The sequence below is a fragment of the Hippoglossus hippoglossus genome, chromosome 2, assembly GCF_009819705.1.
Source record: "Hippoglossus hippoglossus isolate fHipHip1 chromosome 2, fHipHip1.pri, whole genome shotgun sequence".
Classification (NCBI taxonomy): domain Eukaryota; kingdom Metazoa; phylum Chordata; class Actinopteri; order Pleuronectiformes; family Pleuronectidae; genus Hippoglossus; species Hippoglossus hippoglossus.
In genome coordinates this window covers 7,165,570-7,177,754 of record NC_047152.1, presented here as the reverse complement: position 1 = coordinate 7,177,754, position 12,185 = coordinate 7,165,570, and the positions used below count along the sequence as shown (strand labels likewise).

The 12,185-nt window shown below is 41.8% G+C and overlaps 1 protein-coding gene and 1 long non-coding RNA gene across 3 annotated transcripts in view; one reads left to right on the top strand and one right to left on the bottom strand.

The window, feature by feature from the left end:
- The window catches only part of LOC117775477, a 112,545-nt gene that overhangs the window by 96,330 nt on the left and 4,030 nt on the right, over positions 1-12,185 (top strand). The window contains exons 2-3 of the long non-coding RNA XR_004616273.1: positions 1,929-2,082; positions 11,940-12,005. This is a non-coding gene — a long non-coding RNA (uncharacterized LOC117775477). The remainder of the gene's footprint in view (positions 1-1,928; positions 2,083-11,939; positions 12,006-12,185) is intronic.
- Positions 1,900-6,138, bottom strand: LOC117775446 (homeobox protein engrailed-1-B-like). 2 transcript variants are annotated; one of them, XM_034608583.1, is made up of 2 exons: positions 5,343-6,138; positions 1,900-2,673 (listed from the first exon to the last, which is right to left on the bottom strand). In XM_034608583.1, the coding sequence occupies exons 1-2, from the start codon at positions 5,875-5,877 to the stop codon at positions 2,342-2,344; spliced, it is 867 nt and encodes a 288-aa protein (XP_034464474.1). In that variant the 5' UTR covers positions 5,878-6,138; the 3' UTR covers positions 1,900-2,341. The 2 variants fall into 2 exon arrangements, with proteins under 2 accessions (XP_034464474.1, XP_034464480.1); XM_034608589.1 differs by having other exon boundaries at positions 1,900-2,661.

The window sequence follows — 12,185 nt, the reverse complement described above, 5'->3', positions numbered from 1 at the left end:
ATTTAGTGCTGATATTACTGTGGGTCCCTGTGGAAACCCTTTCAAGGACCCCGGGAGGTTTTCGATGCTGCAGGGGAGAAGAGCCCCTGCTTCTAAAAGACGGGTTTTCCTGAGGCAAAGCTCGGCTGCTGCGACATGGAAGAAAAATTATAATTTTTAAATAATAATCTATAACCTGAACAAGTCGGTTTTTTTATTCACTCTTTTGTGTCTGGAGCATTTTCCCTCAGTTTAATTTTGCTGTTATGTCTTCGGAGAGTTGCACAGCAGGCTCATAACGTGTATAGTCTTAATAAATGGACCCAAACATATAGATAAATAGGATAAAATGTCCATTAAATCTAATGGAATAAAATGACTCCAACCAAAGCAGCGTCTCCCAGCCCCTCGTCGTTGAAATCAATTACGTTCTGTGCGCTTATTAAATCTCTGCTCCGCAGGCCGAGCTGAACCTGAACGCATCATCGTCATTATCAGCAGCAGCTCTTGAAATAATTAGAAAAGAAACGCGGAGGCCGTGAACGCAGCCTCGTTAGCTCTTAATTAAATAATCCGCTCACTTGTGTAGAAGCGACGGAACAAACAGGAACCATATAAATCACAGACACGTCGGTCGTGCGTGTCGGGAGGTTTGGATCACCGCAACATGGCGCCGCCTCCGTAATCCATTCACCATTTCATGAATTTAACAACAAAATCGAGGTGAGCTCTATTCTACTGCGAATTATACGTGTTAGTAAAATAATCCGGATTATTTTATATTAAAGAATGAATCGGCAAGTTTCACTGTACACCATGTGACGTATTATTAAGGTTATTCACATTTCAAGCCCTGGTTTGAACATTAAACATTAATATTAATTCATAAAGAAAGAAAACGTTTTGGTTTTGTTCGTTACTAATGTAAATATATTTTAGAATACATTTTCATAAAAGTAATAATCATAGTTTACTGTAAATAGGAGAGCTTCAGTATCTTACGTGCTTGATTCCTTGTTCTATCACAAACCTGGAAAATAAAGGAACGTACATTTTTTTCACACCAATAAAATTAAAGTTATGGCTTTGTTTTGTAAATTTTTCCCCTTCGCTCCAACATGCCTTTCCAAAAACAGCTGGGGAAAAAAAATACCTCTTTAAAAATATCAATAGCAGCTTTGTAATCCGAACAACTTTCCACTATAATCATATTATGCAGAGTCCCTTAAGTTTTCACTGCGGCCACACACACACACACACACACACACACACACACACACACACACACACACACACACACACACACACACACACACACACACACACACACACACACACACACACACACACACACACACACACACACACACACACACACACACACACACACACACACACACACACACACACACACACACACACACACGCCATGTCACAGAGTTCACAGCCAGGCTCTGACAAACCTGAACCCGAGGTCACGTCAGGCCAAACACAACAAATAAGTCAGATGTAGGGAAAAGAAGCGTTTCTCCCTGTGAGGCTCGAACCCAGACGAGGCTTCGCACAGCGAGGAGCGACTCGGGGTTCAGCACGGTCGGGCAAATCTTGTAAATGCCCAGAAAAGATTAATAGGTGAAATGCTATCCGTTGTGTAGAAACATGTAGTGTAGTGTTGTGTGTGTGTGTGTGTGTGTGTGTGTGTGATATTTCTCTATTTCTGTCTCTGCCCCACCACCTCTCTCACATATCAAAATAAAAAAGTCTGCAGCCATAACTCTTATTATGTGGTTTCAGTGTAGTAAAACTAATAATTGTTTTAAATCCTCTGAATAATTCCTCTCAACTCCTTTCACCACTTTAAAGTTGAATTACCCATAGAAAGGGAATGAAAGAAAGAAAGAATAATTTAGTCCATCAATCTACCATTCTCCTTTTTTTTTTTATTTCAGACTACATGTGGACATATTAAAATCTTTGGCTTGTCTGAGTCTGTGGAACTGATGTGTTGGATGAAGAAATGGGCGACAGGAGACCACAAGAACCTATAGAGCCAACCGGACAGTCTAAAAACAGCGGGAACAGACAGAAGGGATGAGATGGCAGGTGAGGCGGAAATTAAATATACTGTATACAACATGATAACTGTGTGGCTATATAAACTTTAATAACGATCGCTCATTTATATAATTATGTCCATATACTGTTACCATAAACAGAAATCTGTGTTTTTAAATAGCGGCTCCCCCACTTCCAGTTCATTTTTTTTTTTTTCATTAGCTCCAAAAAGAGTCCAAAGAGTCAGGCTGCGGGGCCTGAGCGTGGGGGGGGCGGGGCGGGGGGGGGGGGAATGTCCGGGGCCCTCTCATTCACTTTCCTCCTTCTCCTCCTGCACGGTGGTGGTCGAGTGGTTGTAAAGTCCTTGGGCCATGAGCTGCATGGCCAGGCCGTTCTTGTAGCCGGTGGCCTTTTTAATCTTGGCCCTCTTATTCTGGAACCAGATTTTAATCTGGGACTCGTTCAGGTTGAGTTCCTGGGCCAGAGACTGTCTCCGCTGCTCCGTTATGTAGCGGTTGGCCTGGAACTCAGTTTTCAGTCTCTGCAGCTGCTCGGCCGTGAACGCTGTCCTGGGCCGCTTGTCCTCCTTGCTGCTCTTCTTCTTTTTCAGTTTCCGTGTCCTTGGGCCTGGTGTGGAAACAACAATAGAAATAAAATATTTATTCTACTGCTTGACCACGGACAAAGTGGTACACTAGATATATTAGATATTCACCATCCGAGCTCCTGCTTACAGCAGCTGATGAGTGATGATAGCAGCTGATTATATCAATATGATCGAATGTAGGTCACCACACTGTCCTGATACCGATGCACTTTGCATTAGATTTTCAAACACTGTTCTCTGCCTCTCTGTAATATGTAATATATGAAACATGGAGGCAGAGGGAATAAATCATGTCAACAATAAGGCCACTCAGAAGGACGGCAATACGTTCCTCTGTCCTGAACCAGGTGAGTAACCAGCATTAAACAGGAGACTTTTCAATGTCCTTCACAACACAAAACACTACAGAATACTGCTGCTGTGTAAATAGCAACGAGAGATTTAGAGAAATATTATAGAATATTTAAGTATTGACTGAGGCTTTTCTCTCCACCATAGAATACAAAGGGGTTGCGATGCTACATACTGTGACACAATTATTACTCAATATTCTACTTATTAAGTGTGTGCTCGAGTTTTTTTTTTTTCAGACTATATTGATAATTATCACCATAAATGTCTCATTGTTATATCTTTTAAGTTTAAAGACAGATTTTTGCTCCTGAGTGAAGGTTGTGGTTTAAAACTCATCTTTCAGGACAGAGAATTACAAACACGAATCTGAGGCAGATGAATAATGTGTTACACCTCCTCACTGTGCACAATCAGCAATATATCCATAAATATTACACTTATTATTAATCATATTGTGATAATTATTGATGTTTTATTGCCCAGCCCTAAAAACTAAAATGCTCAAATAAGCGGTGAACATTTGTTGTGTCTGTCTCGATTAAAACATAATAAAAAAGGTTTGTTTTAGAGCACAATGGTTGAGAAAACATTTCTGAAATAATCAGAGGTAAATATTAAATAATAATAGATATCAGCAGATGATTGTGGACCAGGGTGAAGTGGTCTGAGTGTGTCAGCTCAGTTGACATGAGCAGGTTTGGACGTTCTGGCCTCATTAGATGCAGGCAGGCCTTTGTGTGGACTCTAACACAGGCCTGTGACATCTGACTGGTTATGGCGCCAAAACAAGCAGCAACCTGCTGCCACGGTTCAAATGGAATAAGTTGCTTTGGACTGGAGTCCCAGTGCAGACACACTGTTCAGGTCCACATCACCACAGTCTACTGTGCTCAAAAACAACAAGCCCCCGTGCTACAATGAGTGGACTCAATCCAGCACTGGGACTTCTTAATAATCAAGGCTGCACACTGGGCCTGAATGTATGTGCACATGTGATTCAGCTCAGGTAGCAAAGATGTGGTGGTCACACAGAGAAATGTATGGGTTTGCATTGAGCAAGTAGCAAGCATGTTGCAGTGAACACACCATGATAGTAAATGACGGGGTCAAAATGTTCATTTGACCCCGGCTTAGTTAAAGGGCAACTAGAGGGAATATTGTGCTAAAATACAATTTTAATTGTTTATTTAACTTTTATTTTTAGGGCTGTAGGTCAAGTAATGCAAGAAAAATTTAAAATAAGTTCACCAAGACAAATCCTATAAAAACCAATGCAGTGTAGTGTTATAGGAACATGCTCAGCTCCTATAAACACAATAAAAACACAAACAGATTCTCATAATAAAAAGGAGCACACATTTATATAAATGGAACAAGCTCAGATGGAGGACTTTCCCCTGTGTTTCGCACTATTATTAATATTATTATAATTATTATGAAAACGCTTTTTGTCCTGTAGCTGTAAATTATGCACAAAAAAAACTTAATATCAGCCAAATAGTTGAACCCACTTAATACACAACAATGGCGGCGATTTGAATCCTTTTCAATCACTACACCACCTTTATTTTACATGTTCTTTAAAAACACTCAGATAAATCCTCAATGTTTTTGAAGGCAACTTTTATTTTGAATAATTTATTTTTTTAAAATCAAATAAGGTGCCAAAACAATTCTAATAATAATATGTACTTTGTTATTGTACTTATCGTTTAAATCCTATATTAATATAACATTTCTGTAATTGAACTACACTTTAATATTTAATAAAGTACTAAATCCAAAGCCATTTAAATATTATGGAGCTGTGTGTATATTTGTATATTCAACATTTTAAATTAAAACACACACATACTGCTTCAGCCGCATTATTATCAACATTAAATTGTTTTACACATATTTTATTTCTACTGTCTCCAATTATATATTTTGGTGCGTTTGTTGTTTCCAGAGAAAATGTTAAAAATAGCTTTTCGTGTTGTCGCTAACGAAGACAAACGACACGAAGCTATTATAATATAATTATGATTTAATTATCAGCATTTGTAAGATAAATATTCCAGCATGTTGTGGTAAAGAAGCCTTTACAGACTAGTGGTTATTATGGGACTATAACACAGTATAATAACGCGTGTGTGTGAGAAAGGCAGAATTGGTGTATTATCCTATTTTCGTGTAAATTCTAATTTATATTCATGTGAAGTGTTGTTTTGGTTTCAGGATCATTATGACCTCACTTTAAATTAAGTTCCCTGTCACAACAAATCTGTGAGGGACACGCGCACAGAAAGTTGCCCGGCAGCGGAGCACCTCAGGCGGGGTGATGCGGGGACTACTAGCGCCTTACCAGATGAGGGCCGGTCCGAGTAGCGGGTGCAGTAAACCCAGGCGGGCCACAGCAGCGGCTGGCTCTCCTTACTGGGGGCCGCGGCCGCCCCGTTGCCGCTGCTCACAACCACAATAGACGAGGGGCTGTCCGCGTATCTCCCGGTGCCGGTGCCCGCCGGCTCGCCCTGCTTCGACGAGTTCTGCTTGGACGAGGGCGACGAGGACGTGGAGGACGAGGAGCACGGCGACGACGAGGTGCTGTCGCTGCTGCAGTTCGAGTCCAGGCACAGGCTGCCGGTGTGCGCCGGCGGCCTGGCCCCGGCCAGCGGGTTCACGTTCTCGCGGCCCGGCGTCTGGCTGCGGTAGGCCGGCTCCTTCCTGCTGCCGAAGTCCGGCCGCAGGATGTTGTCGATGAAAAAGTTGGTGGTTCGGTGGGCCTGCTGGGCCGCCTGGTGCGGGAGCATCAGCGGCGGGGACGGCAGGTTCGGCGACAGGGACAGGCTCTCCTCCTCGGTGGAGTCCCGGCCGCTGCTCGGCTCCTTCGGCTCTTCCATGGCTGGTGGCGGCGGCGAGAAACGGCGGCGTCTCCGCGGCGAACTCCACTTGTTGCCTCCGTCAGTATCCAGAGTTTCACCGACACACGAATCTTCTGCTGAGCGCCTCAAATCACCCGCAGCGGCCACATGTCGTCTCCTCACAGGCTTCCGTACTCGGACATACCGGGCAGCTCCCGGTGAGTTCCCGGTGCTGCAGAATATTCTGTCTCCTCCGAACTCCCCGAAACCCCGTTATCTGCTCCCGGGAGTGTGCGTGTGTGTGTTTGTCCCCTTTACTACACCCAGCCGGAAGCACGTGTGCGCGTGCATGAAGCGCGGCGGGCCAATCAGCGGCGCAGATCGTCCCTGTCAGATCTCACGGTGGCCAATCAGCGGCCGCCCTCGAGCACGCGCGGCTCGTAGCCCGATTTCTTTTTTTGTAGGGGTTTGGGCACGTGCATGTAGTCAGTAAAAACAACAACACGAACACTAGGAATAAAACACACACGGGAAATATGTGTTCATAGCAAAACACAAAAACAAATAATACACAGCAACAAATACTCAATTCAAGCTTTTATTGTTTAGGGAATTTATTTATTTATAGAATTCAATAATACCTATTTTTAAAGAATTTATATTTATTTTAAAGTTCGCTCACACAATCATTATTTGCAATGTGTGTGTTTCCATCAGTGAACAAGGTAAAAAATCTTAAACAGGATTTCAACAGCGTTTTTTACACCATCGTTAAAATGAGCCTGACACGTGCTTTGGAAAACACGCCAAAGTAAAACCAGCAAAATAAAAACCCAGCTCTTCTTACTTTAATTAAACTCCATCGTGTTTCTTAGTAAATTCAAACATTTCCTGCACTTTTTCATATTTTTCCATTTCATTTCTTCCACAGCACCGTCACTCGTTGACCTCATTTATTTCATAACTCTTTTAATTCACCTTTAAAAGCTTCTTTGTTTGTGTCGCCTTGCTTTTAAAATCTGTCACGAGGCATTTTATATTTATATTTAATGTAAAGCACTTTAAATTGCCTCGCTGTCGAAATGTGCTACAGGAGTAAACGTGACTATTTCCTGTCTGGTGTGAAGCATATTTATAATTTAACCATTCATATTGTGGCAGCTTTTGGCAGCAGGACAAAAAATATAAAACAATATAAAAACAAATGTATGTAGCCCTGCAGGAAGTATAATAAATATTGTGTTTTAAAAAATCTCACTAAAACAATTAAAGAAATTCCACCAGGCTCTAATTGGCGATTAGAAGTAATAATAATATTAATAATCCTAATAGCAGCAGGAAGTGTGGACGTGTTTGTGAAAGTGAAATCTTTATCCCACGCGCAGGCCGGTGCAGGAGGAGCGTGGCTACTTAATTAAATTCCAATTAGGACAGTATCAATGCGCTGTTGTAGCCGCGGCGCCATTGTGACTAAATGAGCGCGCCTCTTATCTGGGAGCTGCTGGAGAGGCCGGGCCCGCAGAAGATAATTTATAGCTTTTAATTAGTCTTCATTCCGCCCGATCAGCCCGGCGTTCATCACCGGGAGCGGCCCGAATAAAAGAGGCCCGGTGAAAAGCTGCTGTCACCGGCTCCTGGCAGGGCCCTTAATCACGGGGAGCCAGGGGCCGCGCTACAAGCCTCCTAATTTCCAAGGTGCTGATAAAGCTCGTTGAATAATAGCGCGGGCCCTCGGAGACACCATTTACAGAAATGACTTTATTGACGGCTTAACGTCGGTGATTCATTTCACCTCTCATGTACCGGGAGCCGGATTTGTCGCCGTAATAGGATGATGAATGCACTGACGGATCACAGCCCCGCTTTTATTGAGTAGCCCATATAGTGGAGGTGCGTCAGGTGGAGCGTGCACGCGCTCTGACACACACACACATGCAGGGGGGTGCAGCTATCCTTATTAGGACTTTGCATTGACTTCCATTCATTGTGTGCAGCCTGGAACCAAAAAGCTTATCCCTAACCTAAACCATGACCAACCCATGCTTTTAACCATGACCAACCCGTGCTTATAACCTTAACCATGACCAACCCATGCGTATAAGCTTAACCATGACCAACCCATGCTTATAACCATGACCAACCCGTGCTTATAACCTTAACCATGACCAACCCATGCGTATAAGCTTAACCATGACCAACCCATGCTTATAACCATGACCAACCCATGCTTATAACCATGACCAACCCATGCTTATAACCATGACCAACCCGTGCTTATAACCTTAACCATGACCAACCCATGCGTATACGCTTAACCATGACCAACCCATGCTTATAACCTTAACCATGACCAACCCATGCTTATAACCTTAACCATGACCAACCCATGCGTATAAGCTTAACCATGACCAACCCATGCGTATAAGCTTAACTATGACCAACCCATGCTTATAACCTTAACCATGACCAACCCATGCTTATAACCATGACCAACCCATGCGTATAAGCTTAACCATGACCAACCCATGCTTATAACCATGACCAACCCATACCTGTAACCATAACCGTAACCTACCCACAATTCACATCACATCACAACCCTAACCTCAACCATGACCAACCCATTAACCAACACACAATTCACATCTTACCCATTAACCATGACTAATTCATGTCTAACCCTAACCTCAACCTACCCACAATCCAAACCTTCACCCTTATATTGACCCTGGCCCCATTATCAACCTACCCACAATTCACATATAACCCCTAAACCTAAACCATAACCAATTCATGCCTAACCTCAAAACCTAACCTACCCACAATTCACCTCTTCTCCCTTTAACCTTGACCAGGACCAGGCTTTGGTCCCCATGAGGTCCACTTGTCCTGGAAAAGGTCCTGAAGCCAATACAAATTAGTACACACACACAACACACACACACACACACACACACACACACACACACACACACACACACACACACACACACACACACACACACACACACACACACACACACACACACACACACACACACACACACACACCAACACCAACACCAACCAATAGTTAATTGTGTGTGTGTGTGTGTGTGTGTGTGTGTGTGTGTGTGTGTGTGTGTGTGTGTGTGTGTGTGTGTGTGTGTGTGTGTGTGTGTGTGTGTGTGTGTGTGTGTGTTATTAGGCCCATGCAGTCACAGATTGTTCTACTTCCTGTGTGAGGGGTGAAGTGAAGCACATGTAGCCTAAAGCCAATAAAAGGAAAATAAACACACACACACACACACACACACACACACACACACACACACACACACACACCCTGCAGGTTATTCTTCATTATTCTTCATATGTCCGTCTCACGTGTTGTTCTTGCGTTCTGGCTTCATTCTGCCTTGTTATCTTGTTTCCAGTCTAAATTACAGACCTTCAAAACCAGACTGAAGTGTATCGGAGGCCCAGTTAGAAGCAGCTGTCACACAACACAAACTGGTTCCCTCCAATTATCTCAGGGAATGAATCTAATCACCTCCTGTAGTGTTTAAATTATTTTTATTTTAGAAGCATATATTCAAAGTTAAGAAAAAACTAGACCAGGTAAGTTTTTCCGATAAAAATAAAACACTTTTTAAAAAATTCCACAGAAGCCAGTACTAGTAGTGGAAATGAGAAGATGTAATATGGGTGTAAAACGTTGCCTCAGCTTTACAGAGAAAAATATGAAACTGCTCATTGAAGTCAATCAAAACAGTTCAGGATTTTTACAAAAAGTACAAAATAACGCTGATTTTATCATTTGTATCAGATTTACTCAAATAGTTCACTGTAATTTTAAACCATTGTCTCCACTGTAAAAGAGAATATTGAAAAATGAGTGGCCCTCAAATAAAAGTGCACGAAATGTGGATTTTTCCACACGACAAATTATTCATTTTTAATCAGAATGCATCAGTTTACACAAAAATTACAATTAAGCTCCAACGCTTCTTCTATAACGACTAAATCTAATTCAGTTGTTGGTTAATTTCTACTCTTGAAACAACAATATTAGCTCTGGTTTTAATCACTATTTTTTAAACGATGCTTATGTATTTATTTTTTTGAATGAAGATAAACATATTCTTTGCATTGTCACACATAATGTTCAGGAAGGTTGTGGAGCTCTGACTCAAAGTGCTGCAGCTGCATGCTTGTGCTTTCACCTAGTGGAGGAAGGTGGTGGTGTGATTTCACCCTGAAGGCTTCTGCATTCTTTCATTCATGCTCATTCAGGTTAAGAAGCTAAATGAGCAGAAGTTGAACGCTCACCTCGCAAATCTTTAATTAAATCAGATGATGTATTTGTATCAGAGGGGGTTGTTGGCATGAAACCCTGCCAGGACCCTTGTGCTCAAGTATCCACATCTGGAAAGTGCCAAGTTTAAAGCAACTATATGGCTCTGGCGACATCTAGTGACTGAGATGTGTAAGTGGCGTCTGCAGCAGGTCCTGGAACATAGAAAAATAATTCCCTGCATATGAAATGAATACTTTTCTAAACAATTGGTGAAAACAGCTGAATGCATTTAATTAAACACAACATTAAAATAGGATTTGAGGTATTTGTACTGTATTTAATATTTCGTTTTTGTGCCTTTGTAATTCAAAGGCAAATATTCTACTATTTACTGCATTTATTTGACAGCTATAGATAAACTGGACAACAGTATATCATATAAAATATATAACACAGTATATAATATCGTGTTGTGTACAATAAAACATATTTACAAATTAATGCAAATATGTTCATACCTGTGTACGGTTTCCATCAGCTGTCAACCAGTCAGCACATGCAGCCTTGCACTACTCTGCATGTCCAGTAGATGTCAGAGTACAACAGCAGAAAAAAACTTAAAGAGCTGCTCTGATCATTTCACGTCATCAGAGGAGATTAAAACGAGGCTTACAAACAAAAAGGTCTCGTAATCAAACATCAGAGGCTTGTGAGCAATGGGAGTTGTTTTAAAAAACGTGTTTTCTTTCTTCAAATATACGTCAAATACAATAAAACCAAATACAAAGACTTTAAATACTTATCTGAAGCCAAAACGTCTCGATCACGACCTGGTGGCTGGTTGCAGTAGTGGTCATAAATCCTACCTCCTCCATGTTAGCAGATGGGACATTTTCCAAACTAAAAGTACATGAAATACATTGTTCTCAATGGCATTTCAAGTAGCTCTTATCACACTAAGTGTTCATTCTTCTGATAAGTGTGGTTTTAATTGATTGAGACGTTTTATGAAAGCACGGTGAAACGTCATGATTGAAAGCTGAGACTGACTCACGATTGGTCGAACACGTGTATCAGCACGACCTTGACGCCGCCCCCGCTCCATTTCTCGATGATGAGAGAAAGTGGAGAGGCGTCGTCCATCTTTACGTTCAATCCCTGTCACTGATAGTTACCCTTTAGGGCTCGGTGACCTCTAGTGGCCATAGTAAAGGACCGCCCTTTTCTTATTGTAACCATGACAACAAACAGCCTCTAACCTTAAGGAAGTACATATTTGAACATTAATCTCTTAAATTCCTCCTTAAAACAGAACAATTTGAATAGTTTCTGTACCTAAACCTAAACGTTGCCAGTAGACGTGAGCTGATTCTTATCACCATGACTACTGAGGGATAACAGTAAAACCAATGTTGCGATAAACATCTGCAAAAAGAACGAAACACAAAGACAGAAGAATATAGTTCCGCGTTGTATGTCAATGATCATTTGCTTTTCTTGAGCTCCGTAACGGATTTACCGTTTTCTACTTTTTCATTGTTTGACGTTTCAATAACTTGTTGCCACGAGTGTCAGATTTAAGTAGCTCTGCGGGGATGCGACACAAATCTTAAAGAGTTGTCACAAATTTACGATTTCAGTGCCATCACTGTCTCCACGCTCACTCCTTCAAATATTAAAACGCCAGCGATGTACAGAGGACATGTTTGCATACTAAACGATTATTATCATTCACAGAGTTCTCTCTCTCTCTTTCTCTCTCTCTCTCTCTCCTTCTCCTTCTCCTTATTGCTCTCTGTCGGTCTCTCTTTCCGAGGTCCAGGTTCTCCCCAGTAATAATACATGAAGGGCTCCTCTCCCTCATCCATTAATCAGGAGGGAAGCTGAGGTAAAGGAGGGCTGATCTTTGGCCTTCACACACATGCACACACACTCACTTATCATCAATAATTGAAGGGATATTAATGCAGATAAATAATTAATCTTTGGAGGATCTCCAAAGAGTCCTAATGAGAAGTGGGGGACAAATTGCTCCTCAGCCTTATTACGTCTTGCTGAGAAGTTTGCG

Excerpts from the sequence above, each read along its gene's own strand:
- LOC117775446 (XM_034608583.1), bottom strand. The coding sequence starts at position 5,877 with ATGGAAGAGCCGAAGGAGCCGAGCAGCGGCCGGGACTCCACCGAGGAG. Across the intron at positions 2,674-5,342 it reads CTCGGACCGGCCCTCATCTG|TTTCCACACCAGGCCCAAGG; the intron begins GTAAGGCGCTAG and ends TTTCTATTGTTG.